Source organism: Petaurus breviceps, unplaced genomic scaffold (assembly GCF_028583685.1).
Source record: "Petaurus breviceps papuanus isolate PSGF00001 unplaced genomic scaffold, PetGlider_PUasm1.0 38, whole genome shotgun sequence".
NCBI lineage: Eukaryota > Metazoa > Chordata > Mammalia > Diprotodontia > Petauridae > Petaurus > Petaurus breviceps.
In genome coordinates this window covers 24,965,110-24,989,177 of record NW_027186304.1, presented here as the reverse complement: position 1 = coordinate 24,989,177, position 24,068 = coordinate 24,965,110, and the positions used below count along the sequence as shown (strand labels likewise).

Sequence of the window (24,068 nt, the reverse complement as noted above, 5' to 3'; positions counted from 1 at the left end):
GGATATTCCAGATCTAGATCAAACCAGTCTTCCATAGCCAATTGTTAAATTTTCACTGTGAACACTCACCCCTCAGAAATCAGAAAATCTACAAACGAGGCCTTGATATATTGTTTTGTTGATTATCTAGACTTAAGGAAGTGATAGAGAAAATGGTGGTAATGCAAATTAAGCTTAAAAGTGTGCCTTGCATACAATTTTAAGAGAGCTAGTTATTAGACACTTACCAATACGCTGTTTAAGTCTGTGTGTATACACACAGACTTATACACACATAAATGCCTACACTCACATGATTGAATGAATATTTCTCTGATGTTATGGAAGGTACTGTGTCCAAAACAGATCTCATTGTTGTCAGTTCTGTTGAGGGCGCCCACTGTATTGTCCCTGTCTTGCAACTTCTTAACCTTGGTATCATCCTAAGCTCTTCACTTTTTCTTATCCCACATATAACTCAGTTGTCAAATCTATCTTTTTTGCTTCCACAAAACACCTTGCATCTCCACTGCACCCTTTCACTCCCTTATCCTCCTCCATCTCTTGGAATCCCTGCTTCCCTTTAAAACTTACCTTTTGCCTGGATTGTTACAACAGCCTCCTGCTTTATCTCCCCTGCTGAGGTATCCCCCTCCTCTGATCCATCCTCTGGACAGCTTCCAAAGTGGTTTTCCTAGAGCACAGTTCTGTCTTTATCACTCCTCTATTCAATAAACTCTAATAACTTCCTATTACTTCAAAGATCAAATACAAGATTCTTTATCTGACATTTAAAGTCCTTCACAATCTGGCCTCAATGGGCTTTTCCAGCCTTTTCTCCATTTTTCCACATTGCTCACCACCATTTGGTCTAGATGAATTGATTCTCTTACTGTTCCTCCTACATGACACTCCATTTCCATTTCCGTGTCCAGAACTAATTCTCCCTCATCTCTGCCTCTTCAGGCTTAGCTCATGTGGCACCTTGTCCATGATAGCTTTATCTTCTCAGCTGCTCCGTGTCTCCTTCCTACCCCCACCAAAAATTTACCTTTTATATATTTGTTTTGTTTATACCTGTATGAACACACTATACTTTGTTTTCTCCAGCTCGATTATAAACCTTTTAAGATCAGGTACTGAATGCTTTTGTCTTTATAATTCTAACAGCTAGCACTGTGCCATGGCAGGTACTTGGTAGATTTTTGTTTTCTTTTGTTTTGTTTTTTACCTGTACAAGTATGAGTTGGGCTAAATATCCACAGAAGACCCTATCAGCCCTAAAGGTCTCTTTGCTATTATAACATTTTTTCTGTCAATCAGAAGTCAAATTCCTTTTAGATTGTTATAATGAGGAAATGAGGGCCAGGTAGGTGGTACCATGGATTGGAATTAGGAAGACTCATCTTAATGGGATCAAATCTGGCCTCAGAGAGTTAATAGCTGTTTGACCCTGTGCAAGTCACTTAATCCTGTTTGCCTCAGTTTCTTCATCTGTAAAATGAGCCGGAGAAGCAAATGGCAAATCATTCCACTATCTTTGCCAAGAAAATCCCAAAATGGGGTCACAGAGGGTCGGATACAACTGAAATGACTCAACAGCAAAAATGGGGAAATGGGAGGCTTATTGACAACTTTCAGAAGATATCTTTTATTTTAATAGCTGTTGCTTGTTGTATGAATGATTTCCTTTTAATTCCCATATATTTCTGAGGTTTTGGATATACAATACATGCACATTATGGGAGCTCCTCATGTTTCAAGATAAATCTCATTTACCTTAACTTGAGTACAGACATCCCAAGAGTTATCCAGGCCTCCTTTTTCCCTTCTTGCTCCTTCAGCAACTTCATTGCTTACACTGATTTTGTTGGACAAGTGTTCTCCTGGCAAACTTAGAACATTCAGAAAGCTTAACCAACCTCATCAGTAGAATGTAGAAGACCTTGTTCCAAAATGATGTGCATTTAACATTTTTCTCTTGCTCTTCTGTGTATGTAGTTGGTTAACATGTCACCAATATACCAATTTAATGTGGCTGCAAAATGACATTTTTGAGACCATTAAATGTCAATATAATGTAAATATGTGGAATTCAGCCACAAAAACTGACTGTGGCCAGGGATCCACTATCACTAATGTTGTTTTATTTCCATTTTGCCTTATCATGGATTTTACCAGTGTTGGGTTTTCTACATTCTCTCTGTGTGTCCTAGCCCCTCTAGATTCATATTGTCTTGCTGGAAGAAATAAAACTAAAGAAAATATCACTAAAGATGCATTTATTATTTCTACTGATTGTATTTTTATTGTTTAAAAATCTTCAGCTTGCTTGGCAGATTGTATTATGTGAACATGGGGCTCCAAGTTATTTCCCTGATGGTAGTTATTTCTGTCAAGCAGAGACCCAGCAGGACATGCCTACAAAAGATCAGGATGGAGATTGTCCATTTATTGGTCATTTATATACCATACAGTTGAATGGGCAGAATGTGAGATATGATATATGGTTACGAAAGTTCCTGCCCTACAGGAATGTTCAGGTTTAGAAACAGGAGAAAGAGGGGGATAATCATGGAAGAAATGGAACTCCTAAGGAGTTTCTCAAGAAAAGGAAGTATAAAGTGACGCAGGTGAGAGAAGCTGGTGACTAGAAAGATAATAAGGACCAGTAACAATGAAGTTTATCTTGGGTTAATGCAATAATTTTTCTTCCCAGGTTGTGCTGTGAATTTTTAAAGGGCAAAGTGATTTCCATTATTTCAAGGATCCATGTTTTCTGACTTTGGGGACTGCCTTCCCCAAGATAGAACTAGTAACCCTTGTACCACAGAGTCTTAGTTAATTGTAGTACCTGTAAAAATCATCACAGTATGAAGCCAACTAACAGATAAACCCTTTGGAACTCAGTAGACTAATCTTCAATTGTGAGTCTCTCATTGGGCCCACATTTGAAGCTTTTCCAGACTGGTATAAAACTTGATAAAGATTGTGTTCTGCTGTAGCCTTCAAGAACCCAAGGTCAGGTATGCACCATGATGAGGTATGGGAGTGGGACTCTTAAGTGGAGGACAGGCTCAAGCTATCAGGAAAAAAAAAATAAATTAATAATTAATTTAATTTACTTACTTAACTTAATCTTGAGTAGCCTCTTCTAAGGAGGGAAGAGAGTACCCCTACATGGTAATATATTAGCAATTGTCATCATTCTTTCAACTTCTTAACGAAGCAAATAATGGGCTAAGTCATAAGGTGGCAGTGACCTAGCCAGTGAATCTTCAGGAAGCTGCATGATTCAGTCCCTAGCAAAGGGATAGTACTTGATAAAGTACCTTCCACATGGTCAATATTTTACAAATATTAGTAGAATTGAATTAATTCTGTGTCCTAATTTCTCTTCTTTTATAATTTAAACAGTAGTACATTTCTACTTTGCTTACTTGTAGTACTGCATTAAAATGTCTATAATTTAATGTACTTAGTGAATTGGATACTCTAATTATTATAGTAGTCAGATTAATAGAATGTTACTATATGTACTTAAAGGAATGAAAGTTTCAAGAATTTGTCATTATTGTTGTTCAATCATTTTAGCCATATATGTCTCTTCATGACCCCATTTTGGGTTTTCGTGGCAAAGATACTGGAGTGGTTCGTCATTTCCTTCTCCAGCTCATCATTTTTCAGATGAGAAACTGATACAAACAGGGTTAAATGACTTACCCAAGATCACACAGCTAGTCTAAAGCCAAATTTGAAATAAGGAACATGAGTTTTCCTGACTGAACACACTGTTCACTATGCCACCTAGAATTAGAATATAGTAAAATAAAAGTAGTAATACAGGTAGTAATATTTTTAGAGTACCTAATCAAAGGATTTATTCAAAGGAATTTTGTGAGCATCAAATGAATTAACATATATGAAGCTCTTTGCCAACTTTAAAGTGGTATATGAATGCATTACTAGCTATTACTATAGGCTCTATCCTGGGCACTCTTCTCTTCTCCCTCTAAACTATATTGCTTGGTGATCTCATCAACTTCCATAGTTTCAATTATAGTCTCTATAAACAGATTCTCAGATCTACTTAAACAGCCTTAATCTCTCTCCTGACCTCATCTCCAACTGCCTGTTGTACATCTCAAACTGGATGTCTCATAAACACCTTAAAATCAATATATTCAGAACTGAACTCATTATATTTCCCCTCAAACCCTTCCATCTTCCTAACTTTCCTGTTACTATGGAGGGCACCACCATCCTTCCAGTCACTCAGGCTTACCACTAATATGTCATTTTCAACTCCTCATTCTCTCTGACTCACTGCATCTATCCTGGCTCTGAATGGTGTTTATACCTTTGTGACATCTCTTGTATATACTTTCATCTCTGCTCTGGCATTGCCATCACCTTGGTGCAGTTCCTCTCCCCCGAAACCTAGGTGGTGAATACAACCTGCTGGTTAGTCTCCCTGCCTCAAATTTCTCCCCACTTCAATCTGTCCTCCATTCAGCTGTCAAATTCATCTTCTTAAAGTGCAGACAACCATGTCATCCTCCTATTCAATAACTTCCAGGATCAAATATAAAAACCTCTGCTCAGGTTTTAAAGATCTTTATAACCTGTCCCTCTCCTGCCTTTCTAGTTTTCTTATACCTCATTTTGGTCCACATACTCTATGATCTAGTGATACTGGGCTCTTTCTTGTCTCTTGCAGAGAATACAGCCTCCCAGCTCCAGTCATTTTCACCAGCTCTCCTCCATGCCTGGGACTCTTTCCTTGCTCATTCCTGGGCTTCTTAAAATTTTACCTTCTGCAGGAAGCCCTTTTGACCTCCCTTCGTTCCAGTCCGTTCCCTCTGGTGGTGATCTCCATTTTACATTTCGCACACAGTTGGTTTCATTTTATCTCTTCTGTGAGCAGGGACTGACTATCCTTTACCTTTTATTATATCCCAAGTTCTTAATACAGTGCTTGGCACATAGAAAGTGCTTAATAAATGCTTTTGATCATCTTAATGCAAATTTTAAATTTCAGCTTTTCATTACAGAAAATTTAGACACAAAAATCTAATTTCCCAGTTTAAATTTATGAAATTTGATATAATATTTAATGTAACTAATGCTTAGTAATGAAGGATTGAAACACCAGAAAATCATTTGCAAAGATCTACATATAAATTCAAAATACTTATTCTTTTATGTGATCCATGGCTTAGAAGATAGTTTCAGGAGTTGTCTTGGCCCAAAAAAACAGATTACTGACCTTCCAACTTCCTGGTGATGAGAAAGTCCTAAATATATTTTGTGTTTTTGCCTTCTCCTTAAGTCTACTTTAGCCTTTTTTATCGAAAGACAAAAGATCTCATGGATAAATCTTTGTGAAAAGTGTTTCAGCATTAGTTGTGTTTCTACACACACACATACTGCAGACACACACATACCACACACACACGCCAAAATTTGCATTCTAGTAAGTTAGCATATGTTCCACTAAATTAGCTATTTTCTAGCAATAAATTAACATTTTCTTTCTGAGAGTAGCATCTGTTCTTTACTACCAACAAAACAAAGATCTAAAACAAGAGGCCTCAAAAAGAATAATATGGGTAAATCCATAAAGATTCATCTCTTCCTATTTTGAGATCCCATTTCTTGATTTAACGTTCCTGAGTCATCTATAGTAGTGGGATCAAGGACTTTTGATTTCTGCCAGCCCAAGGGAACATTTTGGTTTAAGAAAAAACATTATGAATAAAATACTCTCAGAGCAAGTAAGATGACAGGAGTGTATTGAAAGACCTGTCCTTTGTAATATCCTGCCATGCTCATTAATCATCAATTTACTTAAGAATTGTTTATTAAACATCAACTCTATGAGTAGCGTGGACCTAGATGCTCTGGGGAAAGCACAATAAAGCCTCTGCTCTTGAAGGATTTGACATCTAGCTAGAAAGATCCAGAACATAACCTTGTGAAATTATTTGAGAATATTTATATATCAGTTAACTAGCATTTATTAAACACCTGCTGTATGCCAGGCACACTGTGGCAAATACAATAGCCAGATAGTTCCTGTCCCCAAGGAGCTTATACTTTACTGGGTATAAATAATATAAAACATTTACAGATGAATACAACAAATATATTAATAATTACTCAGTGATTTGGTGGAGATGGAGAACAATAATAGCTAGGGAAATCAGAAAAGGAATCCTGAAGAAATTAGTATTGGAGTTGAACTTAGAGGGAGCTAAGGATTTTAAGAAAAATAGATAAGGAGTGAGACAGTATTCCAGGCATTGGAGACGAACAGCCTGTGCAAACATATGTTGACAGGGGATAGAATGTTGTATATGAGGAACAACAGCAAGCAGAATCCAATCAAGTCCAGAATCCTTAAGTACAGGATTATGGAGGGGGGGAGAAGTAATATAAGCAAAATAGTATTTGGCATTATAAGTACTATATTGATATACAACAGGAATGGGCAGAAAGAGGTTATTATTTTAGTAATCTTTCTGATGATAAGTTCTCACCCAGATCTTAATTAAAAGGAAGTAATTGACATAGTAATTATAGACAGATTTTATATTCTGTTGATGTCTACTTAATGTTAGAAACTTTATAGAAAGGTCTATCAAGTGTTGTGTGGAGCCTGGAGAGCCATACAACAGGAGTCATACAGAATGAAAAGGTATGAATCGAGGGGCAGCCAGGTGGCACAGTGAGTAAGAGCACCGGCCCCAGTGTCGGGATGACCTGGATCAAATCCGGGCTCAGATACTTAGCACCACACCCAGAAATAACTGGCTGTGTAACCTTGAGCAAGTTACTTAACCCCGATTGCTTAAAAAAAAAAAAAGGTATGAATCACTTAACAAACTTCATCACTGAAAAGGAGCAACCACATCCATGAGATCTCAGATCTATCAAATGCATGTGCTTAATAGCTCTCAATTTATAGCTGTGAGTCTCTTATTTGATTGACTGTGTGGAGGAGGAAAAATCTTTACTAGGAATGAGTTCATGAGTCTCTTATCAGGGAAAGAGATCTACAGTATACTGTCTTGGGATCATTGAGATTTATGCTCACAGGTGGATATTAGAAATGAAATGCATCAATTCCAATAGAACTTCTTTTATCATTGGGAAAGAAAAAAATGGCAGATCTAAACTGCCTAAATTTTACATTCAGAAGTCTAAAAGGAAGAGAAGATGGGAGGGGGACTAAGTCTGTAATGGAAAATAAAAAGGAGAATTTGTGAAGGAAAAAGGGAAACTCTATAAATCAAATGAGAAGAAATAGCAAGCATTAAAGCAAAAGTCAACCATTTTGCTGGGACTGTTTAGACAATAATCTCAATCTACTCCCTCCTTGAGTATTCCCATAGAGAGTGGGTCCAAGAATGTCTTTCCATGGAGCTGTCAGAGGTAGAAGCTGAAATAAAATGGGTGATATGTAACTGCATCTGAAGAACTAAACATAATATTCCCTCCATAGCCTCTAATTTGGTTCTCTATCTTCCATTGATGATTGGAAGAGAGGATAAGAAGGGTTCTACGGCCTGGATTTGGAAAACTGACACTAATAAATCAGCTACACACATCCCTTTTACCAATCAGATGACAATGAAGGAAAATCTAAGAGTTCTTGAAGTTGCAGTTTCCTTATTAGTGATTTGTCGCATCCTTTAATATTGTTGCTGATAGTTTGGATTAAAAAAAAACTTCCTTTTCTTAACCTCTGGCCAGTTATCCTTTGAGAAATGGCTCTTGTTCTTATGTGTTCTTATATATTTGTATCAATTCCCTATATGTCTTATATAACAGAAGTTTTAGACAAAATTTAGAAAATTAAATCTTTTGAGATTTCATATAGCCATTAGGGTTATTTTCTACCTTATCTATCCATTTATTACTTAATCTTTTTTTTTCTTTTCCAGAGCTGCTTAAAAACTAAACTTATACCTAAAATATGTGGGAAATGTGTAAAAAATTATTTTTATCATATTATATTATGTAAATTACTGATAGTTCTGTTAAGTTTCACTTACCAAAAAAGTTTAGGGTTAGAATTGTTAGGCATTTTCATATCCCTTATTACCTAATATAATACATGTAAAACATTCTTATTGAATATCTCTTTAGTTAGGTTAAGGTGAGTTGAATTGATTATAAATTCTTTTTTTGTTGTTTTGTGTTCTGGAGGGGGAAGGGCAGTGCAATTAGGGTTAAGTGACTTGCCCAAGGTCACATGGCTAGTAAGTGTTAAGTGTCTGAGGCTGTATTTGAACTCAGGTCCTCCTGACTCCAGGGCCAGGGCTCTCTATTCACTGTGCCACCTAGTCACCCCTGATTATAAATTCTTCAAGGATAGTCATACAAGTGACCAGAGTTTGGCTAACTTTTCTAAATAATTGAAGATATGCCTGATTCCACAGCCCAAATGTACCTTTTCTATTGTTATCTGCAGAAGACAGAACAGTTGTGATTTGCCACCCCTATAAACACTTTCTTAGTGGCCTAACATCTTGGAAATTTGTCTGGCCTGCTATGTGGACATCATCAATAGCAGCCAAATGTTGTTTAATTGACAGTTTGAAATAGTGTGTTAAGAACATATTCTGTCTCTCTTCAGATTATGTGAAAAGCCAGTTGTAAACTATAAAACAAGAAGTAAAAACTGTTATTATGATTATTCTAAATAAAACTTATAGTTGCTCTCCAGTAACTTTTTGGTTGCAAGTTTTCTAAATCATTGTTTCATTTACTTAATTTCACTGAAAATTTAGTCTGTTTCAGATTTTGCTCCATAAAATTTGTGGTATGACTTTTAGATTCTACATTTTTTTTCCTATAGGGTGTGTTCTGTGGCTCTTAGAATCCTTTATACAAGTAATAACTATGGGCAAATTTGAGCAATTTAGTGAATATGTTATTAGTTCTGTTCTCACAACTGTCTGCCCAACTGGGATTGTTACACAATCCAACTTTTTTTCGGTCTTACAAACAGCAGGTACTTATATGCTAAATGGGAGCATTGTTTTTTCAGGTTTTAATACTATTGACCTTTAACGTTTGTGTCTATATGGAAAATATGAAATAAAATTTCATTCTGTATATATATTTGCATATATACTCATATATGTTTATGTAAATAATATTGTGGAGTACCTAGCACAGTGGATTTTATTTGGGGAGGACGGGAAAGGAGTAAACACTTATTAAAGGCTTACTGTGTGCAAGTTAGTTTGCTAAAAATTTTACAAATATCTAATTTGCTGCATAGTTGCCACTTTAGCAAACATATATTTGTTAAACTGGATGTTTGTTGAATTATTTTCTTCTCAAACTTAATCTCTTATTAATTCTACTTGAAATTCAGATGTATATTCATTTTTTTCATTCAACCAGCATTTATTAATCAATCATAGATTTATTAAGTGCCAGCTACTGTACAAAGCATTGAGGATACAATTACAATGAATGAAACAGTTGTTCCTCACAAGAAGCTTACCTTCTAATATGAAAAAAATACATATTATACATTATATAACATGCGTATATAATATACTGATATAAAATTAATAAACATGAATTATACAAAATAGACAAGGTAGTTTGGAGGGAAGGCAGTAGCAGTTGGGGGAATCTAGAAATTATTCATTCAGAAGATGGTATTTGGGCTGCCTTTTTTTTTTTTAAAGCAATTGGGGTTAAGTAACTTGCTCAGGGTTACACGGCCAGTTATTTCTGGGTGTGGTGCTGAGTATCTGAGCCCAGATTCGATCCAGGTCATCCCGACACTGGAGCCGGTGCTCTTACTCACTGTGCTACCTGGCCGCCCACGGGCTGCTTTTTAACGGAAGAGAGGGATTCTGTGAGGCAAGATAAGGAGGGAGTGAATTCCAGGCAAGTGAGACAGCCAGTACAAAGTCTCTGAGGCATATAATAATAGTTAGCCATTACATAGCACTTTGAGATTTACAAATCACTTTGCATTTTCCCACATGAGGTGAAATTTTGAAGATGAGGTGCAGAGAGGAAACCATTTTAGATGAATTTCAGAACAAAAAACAGGGGTATTGTCTAATGAGTGTGTCTCACTGTCTAAGTGCCTACTGTGTGCCCACCACAGTACTATTAGTGATCACCATGATATATGCAAAGATAAATTAAGAGAAACTTACACGTACACATGAACTCTTTTTTCCCTAAGGAAACTGGCCAAGAAGCGGAAAGAAACGATGAATAGCACCCGACAGGAGATGACAGTGATGGTGAATTCCATGGACAAGAGCTATGCTGAGCAAGGAACCAACTGTGATGAGGCATTTTCTTTCATGGATACACACAATTTGAATGGGAGATGTAAGTTCAGAAATGTTGGCTTTAACCATTTCCCTTTCATTTCGGAGGGTCCATGATTGAGGAAGAAGGTTTAAAAAACTCACCAAAAACTTCTCCTTCACCTGTTTAATTCAGTGCTTTAGTTGAGTACTCCTGGAAACTCTCATCTCCCAGGTTTGCAGAACCGTGTCCCTAATGTGAAGAACTGTCAGACCAAAGGAAGCCTCCCTTAATAGCAATAACATTTTAGTCCTTTCTACCATAAAGAAGATATCTTATTGCAGGAGACACCCACTTATTATATTTTTTATGACTGAGATCCTGTTAATAGTGATGTGGTATAGGATATTACACAATTAAAAACCTATTCAAAAACAATTTGCTACAGGCTAGGAGCAAGTTAGTTGTTTTCTTTGTTCAACAGGTTCTGGCATAATTATAAGGAAAAGTTAGCTTGTTTATTTGAAGAATAAATAATGAATTTGTCTCTCCTTCCTATATTAGTCAGGTTTTAGTTGTAATGTAAAGAGATAGATACATAAAATGTATCTATTTCTACATCTTTCTCAACATCTACTGTTATTTCATAGTTCTAATGAGGCATAAGTCCATTTCTGACATAGACTAGCTGACTTTCCCCCCATGTTTTATGGCCGCAGATTGCAACCTCATCTTTGCTAGCTATATTGAGAATACATGCAGATGATCAGAAAGGGAACTAGTAAAGAAAAAGTGAATGAATCAGCAAAAATCCATTAGTTTCTTTAAAAAAAAAAAACCTGACTGTGGAACAATGCTGTCATTTTGGAGTACAAAGGAAAGCAGAAATCCCTATGTCTTGTGGATTCTGTCCTTTGTTCTTAAAGGTAACAATCTTGAGGATGTTCTATATGTAAAAAAGATACCTGCAAAGCTCAGGCTTCAGAGTATGCACATACGGTAATATGTCCCCTGGTCAATAACCATAACTATTCCTCTCAAATTCTTTGGTTCTTTATGGTTCTGTGTGCCTGGCCGGAATCAGTGTCTACAAGATACACAGCCCCTCGTCTTTCTTCTGTGCATGGTTCACGCTGCCCCACCCAGAGGGCACAGTGCACTGGGTCAGCCTGCTCTCGCTTCTCAGAAGTCCATGTTTGTACTGTACCATTTACCATTCTGCTTCATACAGTTTTCTGCTCACCCCAGCTATAGTAACCCCACTTCAGCTTGCCATGCAGGAATCATTTCAATATGTCACTGTCACATAAACTTCATTAATGGAGCTCAATTTTGGTGGGCATTTTTTAGGTGTCAGTGGACTAGATAGCCTAAGATGATTTCCTTACAGTTAACTCTGACCCATTAATGAAGGCTGTTTGTTGTGTAAATGGCACTACTGATGCCATGACATGCCACCAACAACCTTTTTTTGCCCTTAATTTGCAGCGCCTATATAGATAGTTTGGTCTAAAGGAAAGAACACTGGGATAGGAATCAAGAAACCTGAATTAAAGGACCTGAGTTCAAGTTTAGACACCACTACTTGTTAGCCTCTATGACCTTGCACAAGTAACTTTACCTCTTTTCCTTATGCATAAAATATGTGGGTTGGTCTAAATTTTAAGATCCCTTCCAGCTCTGAGGTTCTGTGACTAAATAAATAATGACAAGCATTTCTTAAGCACCTAGTCAGTGCTAGGTCCAGGGGATAAAAAAACAGAATTAATTAGTCTCTGCCCTTAAGGAGCTTAGATTCTATCAGGTGAGACACCATTATATGTGTATATACAGAATGTAGATAGTGCCCAAGGTTTTGAAATTTATTTACCTAACAAAATAGAAATTATCTTCTTTACCTCTTCTGCCTATTAGAGAAATAAACTTTAACTCTCCTGGGAGAGGGGAAGGTTTCATTGTTGTTGCTGGATTTTGTTTTCTTTGCATATATTTTTAGGTAAATATAATAACACTTAAGAGGATTTCCCAGCATTAGTAATAAGATTTCATATTCTTAGTTACAGTTTGTATTTTGTTACTCTCAGGGGAAAGGAAATATACCATTACTGGGGTCTCACTTTATAAGAACACAGGATGATTTTCCAAAGTGCCTTTCTCATGGTGAAAATTCTCAGAAATAAATCTATTTGGAATAACTCACCAAAATAGCAGGAACATACATCAAGTTCCAGAACTTTTGATATTTGAACAACAGGGCAGATGTACCCAATTCGACATTTACCTTTTTAAAGTGAATGTGTTTATGGAAAGCTAGAAATTTTCATGCATAGCAGAATTCCTGTGAAAACTACATTAGCTTTCTTGGCTGACCTACCATTGGGCCTTTATTCATCCTTCCCATCAGTAAAGCTAGTAATAAAAACAGGGCAATAGTCTTTCATTTCTCTCCTCCCATTACTTTGAATAGTGAATTGGCCACATCAAAGTCTATCTATTAGGATTGACTCTCCTGCTGAAATTTTATCACAGTACTCTCTTAAGGCCTTTACAATAACAAAAAGGCAGTTTCTGGGGGAGAAAAATTACCTTGGAAAGGATTTGGTTGACCACCAAGCTGCAGGCACAGTTCAATTCAATAGGTGTTTTTCAAACATCCCCTACATGAAGACAACATAAGTATGAATGTATGTGTGAGATCTTTAGGTAATGGAAAACTATGAGAAATGGAGTAGTTATGGTAAATCAAAAGCAAGAAGAACTTTTTCATTTGTAGGAGAGATAAGAACTGAAGTTGCAGGACACAGAAATAAACATCAAAATATTTGTGAGGAATGGAAGTGTGCCCTCCACACAATGCAGATTATGTTGCCTATCACAAGTTATTATGAAAGGGGATAAGATATAGTATGTAAAGGAGAGATGAGAGTGGCCTTCATGAATGAAGACAGTGAGACCGCATGATACCGTAAAAAGAGGACTGCCTCTGTCATCTGAGGCCCTGGATTCAAATCTCACCTCTGAGGTTTACTTACATGTGTGACCTTGGGCAAGTCCCTTTACCTCTCTATCCCTCAGTTTCCTCATCTCTAAAATGAGGAGATTGAAGTAATTCTCCATTCTAGCTGTAGATTGTTGACCCTACAATAGAACCAATGTTTTAAATTGTTCTAATCTTGTGAAAGATGAAATATATATATATATATATTATAACACAAATATTTACCAGCCCACTTCATAAATATTTGCAAATAATACAACAAATGACATCACTCGATCATTGCTGACCTCGTTTGCTTTACACGTATATTCTGTCTTGTTGTTGTGGCTTGTTTCATATTATTTAAGCAGCTTAATGAACAAGCAAAGTTTTAAAGTAAATCCTTTGGAATAGATGTTTTAATCTCATCAATGATCTCATTCAGGCCTCTTGTACTAAGAACACTTCTTTATTTCAGGAACAATATTGTTAAACAATTATCTATTTCAAAGATTAATTTACATACAAGTCTCTGAAATGAATTTAACAACGTGATGTAGGAAAAAGAACACTGAGGTATGAGACCCAAGAAGTGTGAGTTCTAATCTCAGCTCAGTCACTAGCTAGCTGTACGGGTTTGAATAAAATGGATGCAGATGAGTAAGTGAGATATAAAGAGCTTTGCACAGTATTTTATATATGTGAGTGATCACATAGCCCTGTGAATTAGATTCTATGAATACCTGCCCCTCTCCACTGCACAGAGTTATTCTAGAGATCAAGTTTGTTCATGTATGTAAAAGACTTCTGTAAATATAGGACAATTAGTATTTTGATAAGACTACATATTAAAAAACAAAAACTGAAAATTTCTGCAAAAAACATACAGTCGTAGATTTAGAGCTGGAAGGGACCTGGAAAGTAATTTGGTGTCGACCCTTTCAGTTTACAGATGGGAAAAGTAAAGTTTTAAATAGAAGTGAGAGAGACCTGCTTAAGGTCACACAGGAAGTAAAATGGCAAAGTCAGTATTTGAACCCAGATACTCTCATTTCCAGTTTGGTACTCTCCCCTACCCCACATTAGCTAATCGGAGAGGTGGCAGACAGACATGCCATCAGCATAAATTTATAATGGAACAATCATGAGAGTAGGTTAAGTGCTTAGTATTGAGCCAGTATAATTGCTTGAAACTAGTTTAACCCTTTTCTCATCCATGTACCAGAATGAAAGTAAAAGTGTAGGAGGGAAAGTCATATTTCAATGTAAAGCAAAAGTGTATTTTAAGATAGGGGATCACAATTTTAAAGGGAAAAGAATAAATTTGAAGTTTGTATTGGTTTAGCTTTGAGAGATAGTTGATGTTGCATCATTGGGGATTATTGGAGAAAGGGGATTCATTGAAAGACTAGCACCTAGGAAAAGTCTCTAAAGAAGGGGATGAGGGGGCAGCTAGGTGGCGCAGTGAATAGTGCACCTGCCCTGGAGTCAAGAGGATCTGAGTTCAAATCCGACCTCAGACATTTAACACTTACTAGTCATGTGATTTTGGCTAAGTCCAAACCCCAGTTGCCCTCTAAAAAAGCAAAAAAAAAAAAAAACCAAAAAAACAAAAAAGAAGAAGAAGGGAATGAGATATTATTGTCAGCAATAAAGCCAACAGTTGGGGCAGCCGGGTGGCTCAGCGAGTAAGAGCAGCGGCTCCAGTCTTGGGATGACCTGGAGATCGAACCCGGGCTCAGACACTTAGCACCCAACCAGAAACACCTGGCCATGTAACCTTGAGCAAGTTACTTAACCCCAATTGCTTAGGGGCGGCCAGGTGGCTCAGAGAGTAAGAGTACCGGCTCCAGTGTCGGGATGACCTTCATCAAATCAGGGCTCAGATACTCAGCACCACACCCAGAAATAACTGGCCATGTAACCTTGAGCAAGTTACTTAGCCCCGATTGCTTTAAAAAAAAATAAAGCCAACAGTTCATGAAGTGTTTCCAAGCTACAAGTAACATATCCACTATAGCCTTACACATTAGTAGTGGAAGAGTAGAGACTCAGCTGAGTGTCAGAAAGGTGAATGAATATATTTGCCAGCCAAAAAAGAAACTTTCTCTTTGTGAAATTAAATTATTCCAAATGTATGTCACACAGTGGAAAATGTATATTATGGATTAAAATTTGACAAGACTATTTCACTAAAAGTTAATAGAAAGGTAAAGGAAAACTGCAGTTCTTTCACATTTCCTTGAAGATTAGAGATAAAAAGATTTTAAATAAATACCCATGAATAAATCAGTAAGGATGACTAATTTTGCAGCCAAACAATATAATTTTATAAATTACGTTTATAAATTACATTTATAAATTTAAATTAAATTTAAATGATATAATAAATAATTATTTATTAAATAAATAAATAAATTGAAGCTAGAGCTGGTATGGACTTTAGAAATATCTTGTCCAGTACCTTCCTACCCTATTTTATAGCTGAGGAAACTAAGATCAGTATTTGTGTTGAGTTCAAATAATAGCATTCCTATTAAATAATTTTTGAAAATTGTTTTTTTTAATTCTCTTTCTATTTCTCTAAAAGTACATACAGATATTTATCCCTAGTACAAAAGTAGCTTTGTGAATCAGAAAACAGAACTATACTAGGTAAAGCTAGAAGTCATGACAAAAGTCAAATGACAGATTTTGTTGAGTCAAAATGGGTTTTTGATTAAAATTTTAAGTGATAACAGGGTACCACCTCCAAAGTACAGGTTCCTGCCTTCAAAGACAAATAGGAATTTCTCATGCCAGGAACCAGACTGGTCCTTCTTGGAACAATGACAGTGACAATAATTGCTGCATAGACTTTTGGCAGATCACTGAGTTGTTGCTGACATCAGCGATCTGAACCAGGATTGAGCCCTGAGCATCCTCCCCACCAAGTGGCCTCCAATTTTCCAGTGCAGTGACCTCTCTGCTGTCAATGACTAGATTTTCTTTTCTTTACAGCTGTATCTTCACCATCATCTTTTACAATGAAAACTAATACACTGAGCACCACAGTGCCTAATTCCTATTACCCAGGTAACTGATTTTTTTCATTGTTTCATCTCTTCAAAACCCCTTAGCAATCAGAACCAATCAGTGCCCACATTACTATATTCACAGTGCTCTAGGAGCTTAATAATATGTTTGACATGTTGTAACCAGATGCTTTCTAGGGGGACATGGGGGAACTTTTCATCAATCATTTACTGTTCTTTCTCTTTTTACCTTTTCTGCATTGACCTGCTTATGATGTATGACAGATCCATTTGTGCCAACTGCAATTTTAGGTGAGAACATTTCCCTTTATCAAAGTTTATTGCAGGAATAATTTGGAAAGTCAGCACCCACTCTCTAAGAGACTGGCATTTTTATTCTGTATGGTGCAATGATTGGGCACAGGACATGGGGGAGGGAAGTAAAAAGAATGTTTTTAAAACATTCTCCCTTAAGAAGGAAGGTTGCCTGCATGTGTGCTGGGGACAATGCCAACGTTTCTGCTGTCATATTCAAGTCAGACAGCACACTTTCAGGAGGCTCCTTACTGGAGGAGACCGAGATGCTACACTTAGGCTTGAGAATACAGAGAGAATACAACATTTCCCAAATTAGCCAAATTGCCCAATGTGATAATCATGGAAATGAAAATAGTCTGTCATTATTTTCAGTTATTTCTATATACTATGGACATCAATTTGGAAAATAGCTTTTTTCTAATTATACCAAATATACAGAAAAATAAAATTGTAAAAATAAAATTTGGCCACCTACCAGAACTTGGTGAGGCTCACAATACCACCAATTATCCAATGTGTCTGTCACACAGTGAAATTTCAAAGGAGCTGATATTTTGAACAGTGAAATGACAAGATGGCACTTTCCAATCAGATGATTTATTATTTGTCAGATGTCACTGGAAATGAAATAAGGTGTTAGCCCTGTGGGGCACAAAGTATTTAAAGTATGAGATGTTTCCAGCACAGGGGGTGGGGGTGGGGGTGGGGCAATGTCCAATGTGTCCCATATGAGAAGGGTGAAGAGAGATGGCATTACCTGGCTGTGGTGATAAAGTGAGCATGAGCTGCGGTTGCATTTGAGACGCATAAGTAACCAGAGTGTATCATGGCTTGTGTTCTCTTTCTGTTACTAACCATACGGAAAAGGAGCACAGCAAAAACGGCATCAAGGTCTATACAATTCATTGTAGCCAGAGTTCCATCCTCAGTTGTTCTAACTTCTTCCTAATTCTCTTTTACAAAGGTTTATATCTTTGCAACTGTCGATTTTCTCCTCCTGTGCTTCTCTTTTCTCTCTTTATGATTTTCTATTAGTGTAATTTGTTTCTATTGTGTTGTCTGAGCTTGAGCCGCTGTGTTGCCAAAGGAGGACGAAGCAGGGACAGCCACATAGGGAAGGGCCGAAGACCCAGAACTTGGGCTGCTCAACTCTTGTGGTGGGGAGGCAGCTCATGGCACCGCCCCTTTATTTTAATGCCACATCTAAAGCAAAGAAATGCAACATTTCTGCACTTCCATGAGTGGGGGACAAGTTAATCATAGCTACCGTTAACAATGTAATCTGCATGCAAATGACATCTGCAGAAACTTTTGACAGGCTAAGATTTGAGATCTCTTTGTGTGCTGTAGCATTCATTCAGCACTTTGGCAGATATTCTGACCTTGGAGGAGCTGTGAGTGAGTGGGGAGGACTAAGTCACAAATTGTCAAAAGGTAGAAAATATTCAGATTGCAGAATAGGATAATCAGAAGCTTATTAAATCAATTTTAGGGTAGTGGGCTTTTTTTGTTATTACTCTGTAATTATTGAACCCTAATGACTTTTCTCTAAAAAAAAATGTTAAGTCTTCTGTATGGTGAAACAATCACTTAAAAAGGACAGTTTTGGTAGTGTCAAATTACACAGGTTGAAGACCAACTGAAGTGAACTGATAAATATTGGTGATTCTATATAGCATCTATTGCTGTCCGAGTAACCAGTGATAGTGCTTTGGAGTTATATCTCTTTAGACTGATCATGTAGTGTTGATATAAATCCTTATGAAGCATAGTAGGCATTAGTCAAGTGAACATATGATTCTTTTCTCCCAATTCTCCCACTCTCACCCTTGTGAGACCAGACACCTGAATAACTTGCCTTATATTATTTTTTTGTGTGGCAATAGTGGTGTTGGGGATAATAGCTTCTCTTTTAAATATGGGGAAGCAGAGCTTTTTCATGTGCCCAGAATGATTTAATATTCAGGCACTTCCTCAGTCATTCATGCCCAGGTGCCAGCATTCCCAGATTAATTAAGTAGGGCTAGTTTTATTTTTTTTTAAGTCAGCATGTGCTAAACTACAAAAAGATGATATCCCGGGAAGCATGGTATGGTTGGCAAATTGCATCATCTTTGCATCCTTGGGACTTTTTTTTAATAGGAAAGAGAATTTTAAAATTCCTTCTAATAAAGTAAATATTCATCTGAGTATCTCTCAGAACTTGAAAATAATGGACATATTCAGTAGTATCAAAGTGAGAATCCTTGATTTTTTTCACAGGGCCACTTTTAAAGTTATTTACACCATCATATTAATATGCCTTCTGCATCTGATTTTTAAAACTAATGGGGAGGGAATTGAAACATCCATTCTGCTAGTATTGTCAGTTTTTAAGATATCTTAACATGTCTGTGCATCTTTTTTCCTGAATTATGTAAGAGCATATTTATAATTTAATCCTGAGACTTCAAATGCTAGGTGGAAGCTTTGGGCTGCTTCCACCCCCTTAAGTTTTATTACATAGCTCTGTGTCTCGTTTTTACATATGAGCATGTAATCAAGTTAGGGTTGTGAAACCAAAGATTTAGAGCCGAAAGAGATTGAGAGGTTATCTAGTCCAATACCCTCTCCTCTCATCCCACCCTATTTTACAGATAAAGAAACTGAGGCCAAAACTGTTAAGTAACTTGGTTAAGGTCACTCAGGTAGTATGAGACAGGTGGGATTTCAACCTGCCTGCATACTCTAAACCCAGTGTTCTTTCTACTGCACCATGCAGCCTCAGGGAAGGAAGGGAAGGAAAATAAAGATTTAAATAGAATTTTTAAGTAGACAATTTATATAAATTTAAATACTCAAATTTAAAACCATTGGTCCGTGAACCAGATAGTTCATTCTGGTGAATACATTTACTTGTTAACCATCTTCTTAGTTTAGTTGGATTTTATTTTTAAAAGTTTAAATCCTGCCCACAGTGATAATGAGACCATTATGTCTTTATGTATTGGTAGGTCATTTCATACATATTACACTGGGTAGCTTTAATGACAAGGGTTTAAAACTCATGAATCTGAGCAGAATTCAGCACAAGAATGGCCAGCTCTTGCATTATAACCTTCCCTGCTACAAACTGGAGAATGGTTAGGTTGCTGTTTTTATTCCCATTGAATGGCCCAAATCATTTAAAGGAAGCTTATAAGGTCAGCCCACAGCAGAGAATATATTAATAACATGCATCCCAAAGGATCCAAAGCTGAGAGAATGAGAGAGGCACAGAGGGGAAAACTCATTAGCAGGGTTTCATTTATTGTCATCTCAAGGAAAGAATGTGCTGCGTCTCAGCCCCGCTGATTTAGCATTCCAACTGGGGCGCCCGTACCCCAGTTTTTAAGCCAAGTTGTCAACAGTAAGCAAACCTGATAGGAAAATTTTCGGATGTAATTTTGACTGTTCTGACATAAGAAAACAATTCCTGAATTTTACCGAATTTAGCCAAATTTCAGCGAGTCCAAAGAAAAATCATAAAATCAACTTACTACACTTTTATTTTGTCTTTTGTGTCTTTAGCCACCTTGTAGTGATCCAGGGGCCATTTCAGCAACAGCAACATAGCTACACACGTGTACCACCTCTCATGCCATGCATTTCAAGGTGCTTTGCAATGTAGATAGACTTTAGATTCCAAACAAGGATTTTTTTAAAAATAGTACATTGGAACTGGATTTTTTTTAACTTTCCATCAATAATCTAATTAAAGAAAAAAGATCTTGCTTATTTCATGTATAAATATTAAATATTTTCATCCTTTTTACCTAAAATTATCTCCAGTTCTAGTGTTCATATTTTAAGAAATAGATATATCAATTTAGTGGTATATTTTGATAATTTGAGTCTATAGAGATTAAAATAGCCTCACTATGTAACATAGGTAGTTCATTTATTACATTGACCTTTAGAAAATGAATATCTTAAAATCTTAATATCATAAAACTTTTCCCCATACAAAAATTTTTTTTTTAAATGCCTAGTATTTCTTCAACGAATGACGCTAATTTTATTAGTGCTCTTTTGTTAAAACTATGGCCTCTTTAGGCTTTTTGGACCAAATTGTAGCACAATTTGGTAGTCTTGGCCCTGGTATTTCAGTAAGAAAATGTATTAAGTAAAAATAAGATTCATTTAGTCCTTACTTGTTTCTAAAGAATAGGAAGCAATTAGGAAGTTATTTTAACCTCCCATTTATTCGCAAGTGCTTCTATTAAACACCTCCACCCTAACTTGGTGGAGAAAGTTAGGCTTGGCCCTCTGACCAAATTACTTATGAGTAGGAAACTAAATTGTGAAGTTCAAAGTTCAAAGTAGAAACTACCTGTAATGATTCATGTAGTACTTACTGTTGCTTATGCCCTGTTTCCTTTTTCTCCTCCTCTTTTTTTTTCCTCCTGATATGTATCTTCTTAAAAGTGCCAATAAATGGTAAGTTCCCCATCTGCCCCATTGAAAAGGTGTGGAGGGAGTGGGAATGTGTGTATTACCTATAGATTTTTTTTTTTTACAAACCCAGCTGGTTCTGTTGTGTGTTGGCTTGCATGCAGTCATTTAACATTTCACATTTGATATGGCCCATGATTAAAGCATGCCAAGTGGCCAGTCAGGTGACCCCTTATCATCTCCCCTCTTGTGTGTATGTTTTTTTTTTTTTCAGTATGTGTATCAAATCCACACATTCATTGCAGTCCTGGCTTTACAAACCATAAACCATTCTGTGCACTTTTATTTTGCTCACAAGGCCATCTATAGAGAATCCACTTTGTAATAAATAAGAGTCAACTAATCTTAGAAAGAAACAAGTCCTGTTTTAAACCAAGGGGACTTGATGAAGTTTCATGATGAAACTTCGGTTTGATTTAGCACACCGTGGCTGAGGGGCTTAATAACTCTCCCTGTCGATTAGCATTTGGAAAGCAATATATGGATTGGACTGCTTTGCAAAGCATAAATTCTTTGGCTCATTCCAGTGAGTCTTGCTCTTCCCATTAAGAAGTTCTGGACATTTTACTTTTCTTCCTTGCTGAGCCATCACAAGAGGGTACTGCAAGTCATAGATTTTGGTGATGACATTTGCCGATCTCTTAGCAGACAATGTGTTTGAAACTTAGCTTGTTGATGGACCCTTGCTTATTTTTTGCCATTCTGTTTCTAGATGAAACCCACACGATGGCCAGTGACACGAGCAGCTTGGTTCAGTCCCACACTTACAAGAAGCGAGAGAATGCAGATGTGCCCTACCAGACAGGACAGCTTCATCCGGCCATCCGCGTGGCAGACTTACTACAGCACATCACCCAGATGAAATGTGCAGAAGGATACGGCTTCAAGGAAGAATATGAGGTGAGCACAGATTCCTCAAAAGAGACCATTCCACAGATCTTCTAGTAAATCGCTTTTGGTACTTTCTGCTTAAATTATAGGAATATACAGAACAGACCCAGTCAGTAAGGAAAGCATAGGATGTTCAGGTGATTAAGACACTAAGTAAATTTGAGGTCTCCAATGTCTCAAAGCATTAGAAGTTAAAATGTGAAGTGAATGCCTGCTTTAATTCTTTGTTTTATGGAAAGAGTAATGAAATTTGAAGTTACTTTAAGAAAGTAGTCCCTTCTCTCTGATTTCTCTTTCCTTTCTCTGACTTTCTTACAAACGAGACTTGAAACCCCAAGGTATTTTATAGCAGTCATCCATAACAGAGAAAGAAAATGTCTTCTTAAAAATTACAGACCTACTGGTGGTTATTAAATAATGCTAAAGAATCTGATAAATGTCATGGCCTAGGACTATAGTTATAAACCTGCCAGCAGGAACCACCTTTTTGTGCCCCATCCTCTTATGGGATATTTTTCAGTGTTATTTTCCCAAATGGTGACATTCACCCTCAACAAGAAAAACCGATGTTTGTACATCCCTCACAATCCTTATTAGAAGCTAGAATGTCAGAAAGTCATTCAAGAAATTAGAGAGATCATTGGTTGGAAGAAGTCTGATACAAGAAGCATACCAATACCTCCCTTGATCATTGATCTGCTTTTTTTTATGGATGCATATCTGGACTTTTTAATGACCTTATATTTTTTTTCTAATAAATTAGATTCAGTCATGAAACTTCATAAAGTAGTGAGTTTATAAACTTAAAAGAAAAAAAACAGAAGCAGCAGTACTTTTTTTTTTCTCCCTAACACCTCAGGAAGAATGGTATTTAACTTAAAGTAAGGAAGACCTGAATTCAAACTGTGCCTCTGACTCATTAGCTGTGCAAACCTGGGCAAAGCTATTTAAACTCTCACAGCCTCAGTTTCTTTTTCCTTAAAATGAGGATAGTAATAGCACCTATCACAGAGGGCTGTTGCAAAAATTAAATGTGATAACATACATAAAGTGCTTTGCCAAAACTTAAAAGTATTATATGCACCCTAAGGTACTATATGCTATTGTTTTTCATTTGTGTCCAATTCTCTGTGACCCCATTTGGGGTTTTCTTGGCAAAGGGAGTAGTTTGCCATTTCCTTCTCCAGCTCATTTTGGAGATGAAGAAACTGAGGCAAATAGGGTTAAGCCCAGGGTCACACAGATAGTAAGTCTCTGAGGCTGGATTTGGCCTCAGTTCCTCCTGATTCTAAGGCTGGCACTCTATCTGCTGTGCCATGTAGCTGCCCATATGCGTATGCTAGCTAGTATTATCAATAAGACACACTAGGACTAACAGATAACCTAATCTTGTCAGAAACAAATCATTTTCCATCTGTTTCAAGTAGTCTCAAACTCTTACGGATGTCAACTTTGCTTCCTTCTGACATTTAATATCAAATATCTCAGTTTTATGCCCCCTACACTTCTGTGTGGTTGTCTTGAGTTGATCTCTCCTTTCTAGCCACAGTCATGAGAGACTCATGATAACAGCAGAGCAACCAATAGTACAGATGTTTGTCATGTCATTGATGTGTTTATGAGAAATAAGAATAGTTTTGCTTTGTTTTGTTTTTAATCTAAAACAATAAAATAGGAACTTGACTATCCTGATTTTCTTTCTACAGAGAAACTTTTCCAGGGCCATTTTAATAAGGATATATACACAGGAAGTGTTACATATTCCTCAAATTTTCCATTTGAGCTAACCAGACATCTTTTAGAGAACAAACCTGAAATTCTTGGGTTTAATTTTAGTAATTTAACATACGTGGCATGAAAACTCGCTTTCTTTGCATATCACTTCCCTTCTTATCCTTTTAGAGGACAAACTTAATAGGATTAAGGAAAAGAACTGAAAAGATTAAAGTATGTAGAAAAAGTGAAATTAAAGTCATAATATATTAAGAAAAGTATAAATCCTGTGAATAGGGATTGTACCTTGATGCTATCTAGTGACTTGTATGCAAATGATGCTTAAATGTTTGGTGAGCACTAATGAGAAAGAGATTAGTAAATCCATCAAATAATTCACAGATTAA

At 36.7% G+C, this 24,068-nt stretch overlaps 1 protein-coding gene across 1 annotated transcript in view; it reads left to right on the top strand.

Annotated features, from left to right (window-relative positions):
* Nucleotides 1–24,068, top strand: part of PTPRM (protein tyrosine phosphatase receptor type M) — a 1,041,338-nt gene that overhangs the window by 780,404 nt on the left and 236,866 nt on the right. The window contains exons 15-17 of the mRNA XM_069099664.1: nucleotides 10,205–10,356; nucleotides 16,253–16,327; nucleotides 21,770–21,957. Coding sequence (XP_068955765.1) covers nucleotides 10,205–10,356; nucleotides 16,253–16,327; nucleotides 21,770–21,957 — 415 coding nt within the window. The remainder of the gene's footprint in view (nucleotides 1–10,204; nucleotides 10,357–16,252; nucleotides 16,328–21,769; nucleotides 21,958–24,068) is intronic.